The following is a 15,596-nucleotide window of genomic DNA, read 5'->3' as shown; positions in this document are numbered from 1 at the left end:
GGATGGATGAAACTTTTCAGATCAACACAGCTCAGTTATATCATAATATCACCATTGCAACATAATTAGAATTTAACATCAGATAAGGAAATGTTATGTGACCAGTGAGAAGCATTAATCACTAGATCAATGCAGCAAGATATCCTCATTATCCCTGGGAGATTAGAGGGTCACTATATCGTATTGGTGAAATTGGATATTAAAGGGATTCTGTCATCAGGATTTCACCACCCAAACTGTTTGCGTGCACCTGTAGCTCTTGTAAAGGTGAGTCCATGCATACCTTTAACCAGCCAGTCCATTGGTCCATTACCAAGTAATTGCAATTTGAGTCATTACAACAAATTAAGCTTAAGTGCTTTCGGTGTGTGGAAGCTTTTTCCAAGAATCTGATCTCACTTGCTATATTTCCCGCCCAGCACCGCCTTCTGCTTAACTAACAACTCCTTTTCTGTGTTACTTTATACAAAGGAGCTGTCCCCCCCCCTTTTTCTTTACCCCATTTATGTAAAAAATCCTTAATAAAAACTACTTTCACAAAATGGCGCTCGCTGTGTGCCCAAGGACGTGGCTGAACTGTGCAGTTTTGGTGCTTTGTTTTTTCTCTTTTCTTCTATATGGAGCCTAAAAAAAATGCATGTAAGTGAATGAAGGAATAAAAAATAATCCACAGGTTCCAACTAGGGATGAACAGGACATGCAGATGATGTTGCTCCAGCTCTGGGTGATCAGAAGCCGCGCCAGGGATGCGGGAATTTTAGAGATTCGCGGCCTCTCGATAAGCCGCCAGGTACCACTGACGTGGATTCTGGACCAGAGACCTGTGAATCCATCCACTCCTCTCTAGTCCCAACTGTCCCAGATACTGCTGACAGTCCTGGATTTGGCTCTACGCCCTCCAGTCTCGGACATCTGCTGAATTTAAGGACTTTGTTTAGATACTAGAATATACTGTATATTTCTATTTATCGTCTGCTTCTGCTCGGAGAACAGGAATCAGCATGCACCTATCACTTATACAATAGGATTATATAACAGCACTGTCAGATTGAGGTGCCAAGGGTCCACCAGTAACCAACTGCAGGGCCCCACTGTTCAGCTACATGCAGATGTGACATCCTCAATCACAGATGTATATAACAATGAGCTGGGTAGATTGTTACATGAATAAGATGCTGCCTCTGTCTGTACATAGTGACTCATGTATATTGCGCCAAGCACTGCTCATATAAGAGGGGCCCACCGGAGGATTTTCCTGTTCTCCTGTGGCCCAGTCCAAGCCTGCATAACAGATACATGTGGATGCATAATTCAGACTACAGTGATATTGGAGACTGTGGGTAAATATTTGGGTTTCTTACTTTGAAATTGGTTCATTTGTTGAGCTACAAATGCACTGCGCTGTTCAGACGTCATGCTCATCATATTTGGCCGGGGTTTTACCTGAAATAAAAAAATATCATGTAACATTGCACATCATAATATAGTCCTCTGCAGATTGCAATGAGAGAAAGTCTGAACTATGCAGAATATACCGTATATAGTATATTTCCCTAATATACAAATAGGATAAAAGTTATCGAGAAATGTGCATTAGTTTGCTTATTTTTTTTCTTAACAAAGGTATATTACAGTTGTAGCAAGTGACTTGCTATGTAACAACACTTGTGATGATTAGAAAACCCCTTTAGGTGGTCATATCCAAGATGGTTCCACTGGTATCCTGCTGATTCTCGTTCTGCTTTCACTAGCAAAAAGTTAGGGTTCGTTAATTGCAAAAGAAGTTTTCCATTTTGCTCCCCCTTGAAGTTGAGCTTTAGGATATTACATAATATTTATTTTAATTTCGATTGTCACATCGCAATGACATTTTTTTTTCTATTGTTCAATGTTCTTAACGCTAGTTCACTGTTGGATAGTGACCTCAACCTGTCCTCACCGACTGTATCCTCCCCCATCCCTTGTAGATTGTGAGCCTTCCCGGGCAGGGTCCTCTCTTCTCCTGTACTAATTGTGACTTGTATTGTTTAAGATTACTGTACTTGTTTTTTATTATGTACACCCCGCCTCACATGTAAAGTGCCATGGAATAAATGGCGCTATAATAATAAATAATAATAATTATATAAAATTATGGTAATCTCACATTCAAAGCAATAGCGGATGGTGAGATGGAGCCTGAAAGCCAAACGTTCAAACCATTGTTGCTCTTTTTCTCCTTGGTGTATCTGTAATAATCAGTTGCCATACGGTGGATCCTTATGGTATCGGATTTTTTTTTACGCTCACACAGAATTGAATGGATGAGTCTCATCCGATTTCCGAAATAAACTAGCGCATGCAGAGATTTTTTTGCAAGCGGATTTGGTCAGTGAAAAAATATTGTTCATCTGGACTTGCTACATTGAATAACAGTAGTCCGAATGCTGTCCTTTTTTCCATGGGCAACACTGGGACCGAAAATATGGTTGGGTGAACGAGCCCTAAGAGAGATGGTATTCGTTAGCAGTGACTTCTGGCCAGTCAGAGCTGTGGTCAAAAGATGCCGGATAGGGACTGGAAACAGTAGGTATTTTACTATACATAGGGAACATACATTATCAATACCACTCCTGTGGTGAAATAAAAAAATGCAAACTGGTACTTTAAAGAGAACCTGTCATATTGAAAATGGTCTCTGATCTGCAGGCAGAATGTTATAGAGGAGCTGATCAGATTGATAAACATTTTTATGGGAAAAGGTTCAGTAAAATCCCTGATTGGTATGCATGAGTCCAGTGGTCGGTCCTATTCAGTGACTGACAGTCTTCTCTGTATGACTCTGAATGCAGATACAGCTGTCAATCACTGCAGATACAGCTGTCAATCACTAGTAGGACTGGACTTATACATACAGACACCAGGGAATCTACTGAATCTTTTTGAAAAGCCTACATATCCTTCTGCTCAGCTTCTCCTTCTCTATACTGTGCTGTTCACAGATCGGACAGCATGTACAATGTGACAGATTCACATTAAATGCTTATTATATACAATCATTTCCACACTCAAAATAAATTAATTAATTAACATGATGTGCATACATAATATTCCCCAAAAATGGCGAAAAACAATGTCAAAGTGAGGAGATCTTGGACGTTTTCTTACAGTATCAAAAAAAAATTACTGAACTTTCAATTCCAATGCTATGGCGTGACAAATCTGTCCAAGGCACTGCCTCACGGTTCTTTTCAAAAACTGGTCCCCAATCCCCACAAGGCATTTTAGTGGAAGGAACATGTCTACTGAGCATAGCACTTGACCAAAACCTAAACAAATGAGCCAGAGAATATGTTGGTATAAGTGCAATGCATAGGTGTGCATTCACACTATGGCCATTTAATATGCAGAACCTAAGATAAAAACAAAGTGAGCAAATACCCTGTAGTGAGTAAATAAATAGTAATAGTACATGTAAATATCATAGGGAACTTAGCTAACACTATTTTAATCAAAAAAGCGTAAAAGCCATCCCACCACGACAAGGTGACCCAATCAGGATGTTAACTAACTCATGCATCAGCAGATGTCTGGCTAGAGAAGGGTAGAGCAGGATGGGGTCCCGATTGTGCAGCCACCCCTCTGCAGATAGGTACTTTCCCGATTGGGTTCACCTTGTCGCGATGGGATGGCTTTTATGCTTTTTTGATGAAAGCAATGTTAACTAAGCATCCTATGTTATTTATATGTACTATTTCTTACTTATTACAGGGTATGTGCTCATTTTGTTCTCATCTTAGATTCTGACCATAACACTTAGGGTGGTTTGACATTAGCGTTTCAGGGCGCAGTGACGGCCTGTGCACGGCCGCCGCTAAGCCCCATTCCCTGCCGCGCCTCCTCTGGTAACTCCGCCTACGGGCGCATGACGCTGCATGTGTCCTGCGTCCCCTATCTTTATCACTGGGGACACAGGTCGTGCGCAGCATGCGTTTGGCGGCGCATGCGTCCTTTTGACGGTGCGCCGAGCGAAAACAAATTGCAACAGGTTGCTTTTGGCGCTGGTCGGCGCACCGTCAAAAGGACGTATGCGCCTCCAACGCATACTGTGCACGGCCTGCATCCCCAGTGATAAAGATAGGGGACGCAAGACACATGCAGCGTCATGCGCCCCTAGGCGGAGCTACCGGAGGAGGCGCGGCAGGGGCGGGGCTTAGCGGCGGCCGTGCGCAGGCCGTCGCTGCACCCTGAAACGCTAATGTGAAACCACCCTTAGTGAATCATACCTTTGATGGGTCCCCATCACCTCAGTAACAGCCAACCATAGCCTCCTCCGCAGATGGCAGCAAACATGTATATCTGGAGGTGAGATGTACGCGTCTGCTCTTTATACCTGGTGACTGCCTTTCAGTTGTTTCCCCGGAGAAGGTCACTGTAGCCTTGTGTGGTCAGCATGGGGAGACATCTCTGCTACCGCAGACGCTACCAGAAGGTCATTTGTTAACTCTTGTGCCTCCTCAATATATATCCGTTATTAGTATACGGACCCAATGCTGCGTGTTTTACCAATAGGGACGATAATTATATTATATATTATCACCAGATACAAATAAACTGACAGCCATCAACGGCTCCACTATGCTATCTTAGCTTCCTAATATCGCTCTTAGTTTGGGAACTGCTCACTTTACCACTGGAATTGACCAAAAGTGAAGCAACAGGGAGTGCAGAATTAGCAAATCCAGACCCTCATTTCCTCTGAGCCCAGTTTTATAGATGGCACTACAAAAGAATAAGCCCTCATAAGGCCTTATCTTCAAAAAAAGTTATGGCTCTTGGAAAAATAGGAGGAAAAACTAGGTTTTTCACACCTTATGAGAGAGTAGCAGAGACATAAACCCAGATTCCAGAGATGTGTCACTTACTGGGCTGCTTGCTGTAGTTTAGATACAATCACTGATTTATCAGCGGTTGATTATCACTAGAGGATTAGTCAATCTGCCGTCATTTAGTCATCTGTATTCCTGATGTCTGTGAAACTCCGCTGCCACCATTGATTGACAGCTTTCTGTCTATGCACAGTGTACACAGAAAGCAGCCAATCAGTGGTGTGGGCGGGGTTATAGACAGCTCAGCATTCAGAGAACTGCTAGATCTGCAGAGATTTTGTTAAAACAGGAGCACAGAGACTAGTAAGTGATACATCGTTGGAATCAGGGTCTCTGCCTCTACATCATGCTGCTCTCAGATGGGGTAGTAAAAACTGGGTGACAGATTTATCTGAATGATCCATAAAGCAAAGCTGTGTTGTTCTTTTATCAGATGATTCGCACCATTCTTATTTTTTCAGTAGTAAGATACAACCTGCGTACAGGCCTTAGGCTGCAAGGTACATTTCCAAAAACATTCTATTAAACAAGTTCTATCCAGGTGAGAAATAAAGAAATGATTTTTGACAAACCTGCTGCCGCCTCATTATTTGCTCCTTCAAGATTGCGTTGCGTATGTAGCCATTAGCCGTGAGAGGCGCAGGCCCTGGGCCGGCACTTGGTATGGAGCCTGGTTCTTGCATTCTGGGAACAATTCCAACATTTGGATCCTGCCAAAAAATAAAGAAGCAAAAAAAAATTGAAAAAAACAGAAACAATAAATCAGATGAGAATGATTACTAAACTGGAATTTAACCATATTTTGCAGCATTCATATCATTTAAGGTCCTTTCAAGCAAATTTCTCCCAGATTTCCTTATTTTGTTTTGAAGAACAATGGATTAATGTATTTCTCAGAATATGATGAGAATATTTTTGGCTATGCAGTATTACAGCATCGCAGTAATAAAGATGGCGCTCATTATTTAAGGGGACCGATCACCAAGATAGTTACATTTGCTTTAAGTACAAGTCGGTATTGGAAAGCTGAACTCATGCTTGTGGGCTGCTAGCCTGCCCCCTAGAGGGGACCTGAGAAATGTCTATGTACTGAGCCGTGACCGAAGCCGCATCGGTGGCACCTCTATGACTGACAATCACAAGCTGGCCGGAGGAATAAAGTTCACTACCTCCTGGCAGTCGGTCATTCAGTGTGGCATAAAGACGGCCTTAGATCACTATTAAACCAAAAGTTAACCCAATATCTGAAAGTTAAAGGCGTTTGAGGACATGACAGGTCACCTTTAATATGCGCTGAGAGACCTCTAGAACCCAAAGCTTAGCAAAGGAGGGCTTGGAAGGGTTAAAAAAGTTCAATATTATACTTTCTGTGTCCTGCTGCAAGAGCTCACACCTGCCCGTCAGCCGCTCTCCCCTCTGGTTCTTCAATGGTGACTCGTAGGTTTCCTGCACATCCCCACTTACTAGCTTGCCTTTACGTCATAGATGTCAATAACATGGGAGCAGCTTAGTCACTGCGGAACATGCTGTAAGACTAGGAGTCAGCGCTGAAGGACCAGTTGGCTACTAAGGACAGGTGAGGGGTAATCATAGTCTAGTATTTTTTTTTATTAACCCCTTCCCAGCTCCATAAATAGCTAGCCGTCATCCTTTGCTGGATTCGAGTGTATTGGAACCAACAAAAAAAAGTATTCTGGCAAATCCATTTTTTTGTTTAATTTGCAGTAAATTTGATTTCCTTTGAATAGATAAGGTCATCAATTCATTGAGGATTTTCATTGGATACAAATGTGCGCTCACCCAGACTCCCCCTACACATTATATTGATGTGTATCCTTAAAGGGAATCGGTCCCCAGGTTTTTGATACATCATCTGAGAGCAGCATAATGTAAGAAAAGAGACTCTGTTTCCAGTGATGTATCACTCAAGTTTACTGGGTGCAACAGTTGTGACTCAATCAGAATTTTTAGACATAGCAGAGCTCGGAAATGCTGCTCTCTCGCCCACACCAGGATCTCTGTGCACATTGGGTATAGACAGTGAGCTGCTTACAAGAGTGGGTGTGATCGGACTAGGGCTCACAAGAACTGTAGTCTGGGCAGTGATAATGTCCTGGTGATAAAACATTCATTGCAAATATCAGCACACAGCTTAATAAGTGACACATCACTGAATTCTGTCCCTGCCCTCATGCTGTCTTCAGATTACATAGCAAAAATCTGCTGAAATATTCCCATTAAGGCTGGATTCACTTAAGAAGACGCGTGCCACTTGGCCATTTATTACGTGGCGGAACCACATTTTTTACGTCTTAATAGCTCATTTCTACAGTTGTTCGCTGCGCCATTCTTACAGCAGAAATATATATTGAATGGCAAATAAATGCAATGCGAAAAAAAAAAACAGCAGTTTTCACCAGGCTTCCTGAAATCAGAGCCTAACAACAGATAATAAGCCTAAAAACCCACAAGGAAATGCTGTGTATGGATTCAAAGGGAATATTGGAAAAATGATTTATCCGTCTCAAGGAATTTCTTTATTGCAGAGTATTCTGCAGCATCCCTTTAAATCCCACTGTATTCTGTGATTAAGGTGCTGTGTTAGCAAAACAATAATTTCCTGTATGTATACATCTAGGCTTAGCATCTTTAGTTTCGACTTCAGTGTTATCAACAGATAAACTCCTAGAAAAAAAACCCAGGCGGTATGTGCTGTAACAACCGGGCTGCAGTGCAGAAACCAGGAGGCAGCACAAGCCTGGAGGAAGTCTGTGGCCCACTGTACACGGAGGGAGTAATTTTCTATTTGGTATTTGCAGTAATATTTTGGAATCCCATATAAGATATAGAAATTATTGGAACTTTTTTTCATACAGAATCCTGTGGAGTATGTTGGTGCTATAGAAATAAAATTAATTATTATTATTATTATTATTATTATTATTATTCTCAGACAGACATTTCCCTATATGAGCTACATTTTAGGTAAAAGTTAGCTGGGTCATTTACAAAGAAAAATATTAGTTCTCATGAGCAATAAATCTATACATTGTATCCTATAAATGCTAATACTAACCAATATAACATACAAATTAACTCATATGTCTTTGAAATGGGATGACATCTAGTGGTCAGCACTGGTAGCACGTCTATTCTTTTTACACGTTTTAACAGAATCATCAGCATCAGCGATTTGACATTATACACAAAATTTTCCTACGGATCACTAAAAATATATATCTAAGGCTAGTTTCACACTAGCGTTTATGAGCGCAGCGACGGCCTGCGCACGGCCGCCGCTAAAACCCGCCCCCTGCCGTGCCCCCGCCGGTAGCTCCGCCCACCGGCGCATGACGCTGCATGCGCCCTGCGTCCCCTATCCTTATCACAGGGGGCGCAGGCCGTGCGCAATATGCGTTTGGCGGCGCATGCGTCCTTTTGACCTGCTGCAGTTTGGTTGCGTCGGCGCACCGTCAAAAAGGCGCATGCGCCGCCAAATGCATACTACGCACGGCCTGCGCCCCCTGTGATAAAGATAGGGGACGCAGGGCGCATGCAGCGTCATGCGCCGGTGGGCGGAGCTACGGGCTGGGCGCGGCAGGGGGCGGGGCTTAGCGGCGGCCGTGCGCAGGCCGTCGCTGCGCTCATAAACGCTAGTGTGAAACTAGCCCTAAAGTGAACATTTGGCACTGTACGGTAGCATTGAGATGCAGTATGATATTTTTATTTGGTTAATAATACAGGACTCCATTTTTTTGTGTCCAGAAGTGAAATATGAGTTGAAATACGATTTGCTCATTTTCCTCTGATCTAGCATTGGACTTGTGCAATAGAAAAGACAAGGACAATGCAATCGTAGAATATTTAATCTACGTCATTATACCAGAAATGTAGGGAACAAATGAAAGTCATGGGGGCTTTGCTTGGCAGCATGGGTGTTGTGGTCCTCCTGGGAAGCTCCCTATGGTGGCATGGTGTTGTGGCGGTAGTGTTCGTCATACAATGCTACTCCTAACAAGTTAGGGACCCACTGAGAGGTTCGCTGTGACGTGGTAGTGGGCTGGTCAAATGTTAAGTTAGAACCTAGTGTTCAGTTTTGTAGATTTTGCTTGTCCACAATAGATCAATGCATAATATTTGGATGTGGATATTTGGGTCCATATTGCTTTTCTATAATGTCACGACTGTAAGAGACCACAGACTCAAATAGGCTGCCCCGGACAGACTTGGTACAAGCCACTCCATCTGACAGATTCCTGAAGAACCCCGACCTTCGCCATTTATCCCCTATACAGGGATCTGGTCTTACAACAGAGTACAGTAGATTACTTCCACGGAAGGGCTGCTATCTAAAGGAGCAAAACAGAGGCAGGATGGGTCACCAAGCGGGGTCAGAGCAAAGAGGTCACATCAAGAATAGAATTGTAAGACAAGAGGATGGTCAAACTTCCTACCGAGGTCATAAAACAGGAGGACTCAGGAAACTGGTGGAAGCAAGGACCAGGGTACAAGTCAGGTAGCAAAACTAATTGGCAGTGGAAGTCAGAGCCCCAGGGAGTTAAATAGCAGACATCTCTGACCAAGGCTACCAAATAGGAGTAATCAAAAAATCAGGCAAATAACCCCATAGCTCCCTGATCTAGCGGCACCAAAAGTCCCAGGAATTGAACAGAACCGATGCTGTCACGCATCCCCCGCAGCAGAGGTGCCGAGAAAACAGGAGCAATGGGGACAGGAACCGGCATAGATGTTACATATTGTATAGTGAATTTACATCACTTCATGACCTCATTTACTGGAAACCCATTCATATAGACGAGCAGATCTGAACGCCATTCCAGAAATGTGGTTAGAAAAGCCTCTGAATGAAATCACTATGCAATACTAAAATAACGTGCTTTTTATAGCCATGTAATGCTGCTTTTTGCAATCCACGAAGTATAACAATCCCATCGTGATGCCTGTCAGAGCAATTCAAAGTCAACCACTGAAAAATCACTATTTTGTATGTACCTTGGAAAGACAGAATTCCCCGCCAGGTACTTGGTGCTGCTAAAATCACTTTATTTCTCAATGTGTCACTAGGTGAATACCGTCGCCCCTCCATTGTTGCTTAACAAAGCACCTTAAAATATAAGCAGTGAGTGCAAACAGTGCAGCATCGTAGATCTCCAGCTGGCTGGCTGCCTCTGTGTCACAAGCTATCTATTATCCCACACTTACTGGTAAGCTTTGAATAATATGGATCACCTCTGGGGGAATATTTTGAAAAAAAAAAAGAACGGATCCAGTTTGTATATTCTTTACATGAAAGAGGCCGCAGTGCTTCTAACACCACGAGCCTTACCGCCGTCTTGCTTTTTTCCTTCCCCTAGGTGCCGCTTGTTGCATGCAAGTTTCACATACTAAGATCCTTTCTGATGTTTTGCTTACGGCTATTACTAGTCACAACAATGGGTGACATAGCATCATTGTGTTCACCCCTGAGATGTAGGCAGCTAACCCAGGCAGTCCGCCCTCCCTTCCTTCACTGACACTTATGAATGGAGGTTTGACATCTTCCAAAAGTCGGCTCCCCTATGTGTATACTGTATATAGATCTCAGTGTATGCTGCCCTGCTAGATGACATCTGGATTTGTTAACCATATGATCAAACAATCAATATAAGATCCTCTTCTCCTCCTTACATCACTGTACATGTCTATGCCCTATTAGCTTCATGGGATAAAATGATAATTCACTTAAGAGTCCATAAATTGTCCGATTCCGCAAAAATCTTTCAAGGTGACGACAAACAAGGCTGCTATTACACATTAATTGAGGTATCATTGGGGAAATTCGGAATGGTCATTGAGATATTATTAGGGCAAGGAGTTTGTATGTTCTCCGTGATAAAAAAAAAGAGCTTTGGGCATATTGAAACACTGTACTTGCAATGGTGGCTCAGTTGCTAGAACTGCAGCCTTGCAGTGCTGGGGTCCTGGGTTCAAATCCTACCAAAGACAACATCTGCAAGGAGTTTGTATGTTCTCCCTGTGTTTGTGTGAGTTTCCTCCCACACTTCAAAGACATACTGATTGGGAATCTGGATTGTGAGCCCCAATGGGGACAGTGATGATAATGTCTGTAAAGAGCTTTGGAATATGAGGTACACTATATGGATAAACCTGTGGATAATTAGTAATTAACTATATTCAGGCTTGTCATTCAGTTCAATCAACACAGATGTAGTGATGTCTTAAAAGTTATCTTGGCTCAGCTCACACCATGTTATCACAGAAGGTTCTCTCTCTTAAGGCCCCATTACACATAACGATGTCCCAACGATCCGACATGATGGGATCGCTGGGACATCGTTAGGCTGATCGCTGGTGAGTGGCTCCTGGATACCCGATGTTTACATTAGAAACCAAAGTTCAGGGTTGCTGATCGCTGGTCTCTTGCGATGCGTGCTTGGCAGCGGGAGACCAGCGATCGAAAAATGGCCCTGGCCGATCGAGCACGATCAGCGATAACCGGCGGGGGGGCCGGTCGCTGATCTCCGTCACACACAGCGATCTCGCTGGAGTGATCGCTGATGCGTCAGTGTGTGACGGGGCCTTTACAGGGATTGCCTAATTTTATTAGATGGGTAAAGGTACTGTCACACTTAGCGATGCACCAGCGATCCTGACCAGCGATATGACGCGGTCAGGATCGCTGGTGCATCGCTAAGTGGTTGCTAGTGAGCTGCCAAACAGGCAGATCTCACCAGCGACATCGCAGAGGACGGGGGTCGCTACTTACCTGTCAGACGAGGCGATCCTGACGTCCTCCCGCCCGCGTCCACGCTCGTCTCTCCGCAGGAAGCTGACGACGAGAAACGTTCTCGCGCGATCAGCGATAACCAGCGGGGGAGCAGGTCGGAGTTAAGTATCACATGTAGTGATATCGCTATAACGTCACAAAACCTGTGACGTTATAGCGATATTGCTAGCGATATCGCTTAGTGTGACAGGCCCTTAAAATTGAAGAAGCTCTTGTAAAATCAAGCAACTTTTCATTTTACCCCATAATTAAAAACCTTTTCAGTTCTTAGGAACAAAGGGATTTTTAATTCCATAATGCACTGTTCACAACCAAGGTTACCAGCCACTAGTGTTGAGCATTCCGATACCGCAAGTATCGGGTATCGGCCGATATTAGCGGTATCGGAATTCCGATACTTAGTTCCGATACTTTTGTCATATCGGATTCTGGAATCGGAATCGGAATCGGAAGTTCCCATCATGCTATGAGCCTGCTTGCTTTGATTAAGCCAATGGGAATCCTCCGAAGTGTGGGCACATCCTGTTAGGCATGTAGGCATGTTAACTATTGGCATGGCTGTGATTGGCTGCTGAAATGATGTCATGATGCACTATAAAAGCCACTGCAGCCGCCATTTCTGGTCACTCTGCTGTGAATTCAGTTAGGGACAGGCTGCTGTAGAAGACTGTGAGGGACAGTTAGAAATAGCGATTCCACCAAACATCTAGTGCTTTACCCAGGCTACATAAACCACCACTGTAGCCTTCTTTGCCCTAGCAGCAGTGTTCACAGCTGTCTGCAAGGGCTGTGTGAGTGCAGCTCACGCTGTGGAGTGGGTCCTGCAGCCACGTCAGGCTGTAGGCCACCCAGTGTGATCACTGCTGCCTCATACATCTTTTATTTTTTGAGCTGCATTTTTTACATAATTTCAATCTAGTGTGCTTCCATCCGTATCCATATACGTTGGTTGCAAACACTAGTAGTAGACAGCGGAGCCTTTCTGCAGCCTTTCAGTGCTAGTGTCCACTTTGCTGCACTGTTCACGGCTGTCTGAGAGGTCTCTGACTGTGTGTGAGTGCAGCTCACGCTGAGTAGTGTGTCCTGCAGCTACGTCTGGCTGTAGGACGCTCAGCGTGCGTCAGTGCCTCACACATATTTTTATTTGAGTGCAGCTCATTTTTTCTTCTATTAGTGTGCATCCATCCGTCTCCATCTACGGTGGTTGCAAACACTATATAGGAGTACACAGCGGAGCCTTTCTGCAGCCTGTCAGTGCCAGTGCCCACTTAGCTGCACTGTTGACGGCTGTCTGAGAGGCCTCTGACTGTGTGTGAGTGCAGCTCACGCTGAGTAGAGTGTCCTGCAGCTACGTCTGGTTGTAGGACGCTCAACGTGCGTCACTGCCTCACACATATTTGTCTTTGAGTGCAGCTCATTTTTTCTTCTCCTATTAGTGTGCATCCATCCGTATCCATCAACATTGGTTGGTTGCAAACACTATATAGGAGTAGATAGAGGAGCCTTTTTTTCTGGCTTGTGCCCTGCCGGCGCAGCCAGATTAGTATTACCCAATTTTTTTGGAGCCTCATCTTTTGCATTGTAGGTTACCTGCCTGCATTGTAATAGCTCCAAAAAGTTGGTGATACTATCAGTTTCAATTCTTTGTTCACATACTTTGAGTTTGTTTCCAACAAAGAAACCACAAAAAAAGTTCACCAAACACTACATTTGGAACTTGTGTAGGCCACATCAGCTCCTATTAAAGTCTAGTCCACACACACACACTTCATAAAATTAGTGTTTCTTGTACCTGTAACCAGCTGTTCAGGAATAAGCACACTAAGGCCCCCCTTTGTACTTTTTTGCCTATCTTAAGCAGTCTTGCAAGATGAAGAAGGCAGGGAGTAAGGCGTGTGGGCGTGGGCGTGGAGTTTCAGCAGGGAGAGGACGTGGGGATTCTGCAGGGAGAGGACGTGGGGATTCTACAGGTAGAGGACGTGGGGATTCTGGGCCTGCTGCGGGCACCAGTGGATCAGCATCCCCCAGTTTTAGCAGGCAACAGTCCTTTATGCGCAGCTTTGTAGGACCTCAACGTACCCCACTGCTGCGGGAGGAACAAATTGAAGCCGTTGTCGGATGGATGGCAGCTAACGCATCGACTTCAATTACTTCCGCATCCTCTCAGGGTCAGAGCACCGAAGAGCAACCATCTGTCTCTTCACCACCTGCCAAAGTGCCCAGGCAGTCAGAGAGACATGGACAGGAGCCATCACAGTCTCTACTTCTGTTCTCGGAATCTGTTGGCTTGGAAAGAGGGGGCCAGCCAAGCAGCATTCCTGAATGTGAAGAAGAGGGAGTATGCAGTGATGCGCAACTTCTTTGTCCCTCTGAATCTGAAGAGGCGAGTGGGCCAGTGCCTATGGTCAGCACACCTCAGTACGCATCAGATGATGACGAGACTCAGTTGCCACTTTCTGGTGCGTACGGTGCTGGCGAGACAACCCCGGAGAAGCAGCTGTTTGAAGAGGGGAGGGAAGATGATGAGGTCCTTGACCCATCATGGCGTGAGCAACAGGAAGGTGGTGGGAGCAGCTCGGAGGAAGAGATTCCCCTACCGGCCAAAACAGGAGGCAGAGGGAGGGGGAAGACTTGGTTGCCAGTACCCTTCACTTCGGCACCCGTTAGGAGCATTCCTCCTTCCAAAGGCAAACCGGGCGCTCACAAGAGTTGCAGTGCGTGGTCCTTTTTTGACACAGTTGCAGATGACATTTGCTTTGTCAAATGCAAGCTGTGTCATCAGAGAGTCAAAAGAGGGAGAAATGTCAGCAACCTCAATACCACAAATATGTGGAAACATGTGCGCACCAAGCACGAGTTGGAGTTGCAGAGACACCCTGAAGACGTAGGCCAACGTACAGCACCACCTACCACCTCTTCAGTTCGTGTTGGGCCCTCTTCCTCCAGCTCACACACTGCTGGTTCGGCTTCCTCACAGGATCGCCAAGGAAGAACCTCTGCCACTGTTGTCCGGAGACCCTGTCAGATTACACCCATAGCAGCACGTTCCCATCCATCACAGCCATCGGTAGCACAGGCATGGGATAAAAGGCGCCCTTACTCGGCAAACCATCCCCGAGCACAGTCTCTGAATGCTGGCATTGCCAAACTTCTGGCAGTTGAAATGCTGTCATTCAGGCTGGTGGACACTGACACCTTCCGGGACTTAATGGCATTGGCAGTCCCCCAATACAACGTGCCCAGCCGCTTTTATTTCAGCAGGCGAGCCGTCCCTGCCCTGCAGAAACATGTTGAGGGCAAAATAAAACATGCGCTACTAAACGCCGTTAGTAGCAAGGTCCACCTGACCACCGATGCGTGGACCAGTAACCATGGACAGGGATGATACCTTTCCCTCACTGCCCACTGGGTCAATGTTGTGGAGCCGGGTACGGATCTGGAGAGTGGCGCTGTACGTGTTCTTCCAACGCCACGGATTGCAGGACTCCAGTCTGTACACATAGACTCCTCCTCCTACTCAAGTTCCTCAGAAACAGCAGAGCAGGAGCCTGTTACGACCGATATGAGCACAGCCGTGGCCAAACGTCAACAGGCTGTACTCAAATTAATTTCTTTGGGGAATCGAAGCCACACAGCGCAGGAGCTCTGGAATGCTATCAAGCTGGAGAGCGATGTGTGGTTTGGGCCAGCGAATCTCCAGCCGGGCTTGGTAGTGTGTGACAATGGCCGAAATCTGGTGGCAGCTCTTGGCCTAGGCAATCTCACACACATCCCATGTCTGGCACATGTTCTTAACTTGGTCGTGCAGAGCTTTCTGAGGGACTATCCGGATCTTGCTGCACTGTTGCACAAGGTCCGCATAGAGTGCGCTCACTTGCGACGTTCCAGCACGGCAAGATCGCGCCTCGCTGCTCTGCAGC

General features: G+C 45.2%; 1 protein-coding gene across 1 annotated transcript in view; it reads right to left on the bottom strand.

The window, feature by feature from the left end:
- MAMLD1 (mastermind like domain containing 1) overlaps positions 1 to 15,596 on the bottom strand; it is a 297,545-nt gene that overhangs the window by 3,156 nt on the left and 278,793 nt on the right. Inside the window, exons 3-4 of the mRNA XM_073543599.1 lie at positions 5,441 to 5,578; positions 1,362 to 1,443 (exon numbers count right to left, since the gene is read on the bottom strand). Of these exons, the coding sequence (XP_073399700.1) occupies positions 1,362 to 1,443; positions 5,441 to 5,578 (220 nt within the window). The remainder of the gene's footprint in view (positions 1 to 1,361; positions 1,444 to 5,440; positions 5,579 to 15,596) is intronic.

This window comes from Dendrobates tinctorius, unplaced genomic scaffold, assembly GCF_039654945.1.
Source record: "Dendrobates tinctorius isolate UK_male_01 unplaced genomic scaffold, ASM3965494v1 ptg000133l, whole genome shotgun sequence".
Lineage (NCBI taxonomy): Eukaryota > Metazoa > Chordata > Amphibia > Anura > Dendrobatidae > Dendrobates > Dendrobates tinctorius.
This window is presented reverse-complemented; position numbering and strand designations above follow the sequence as displayed.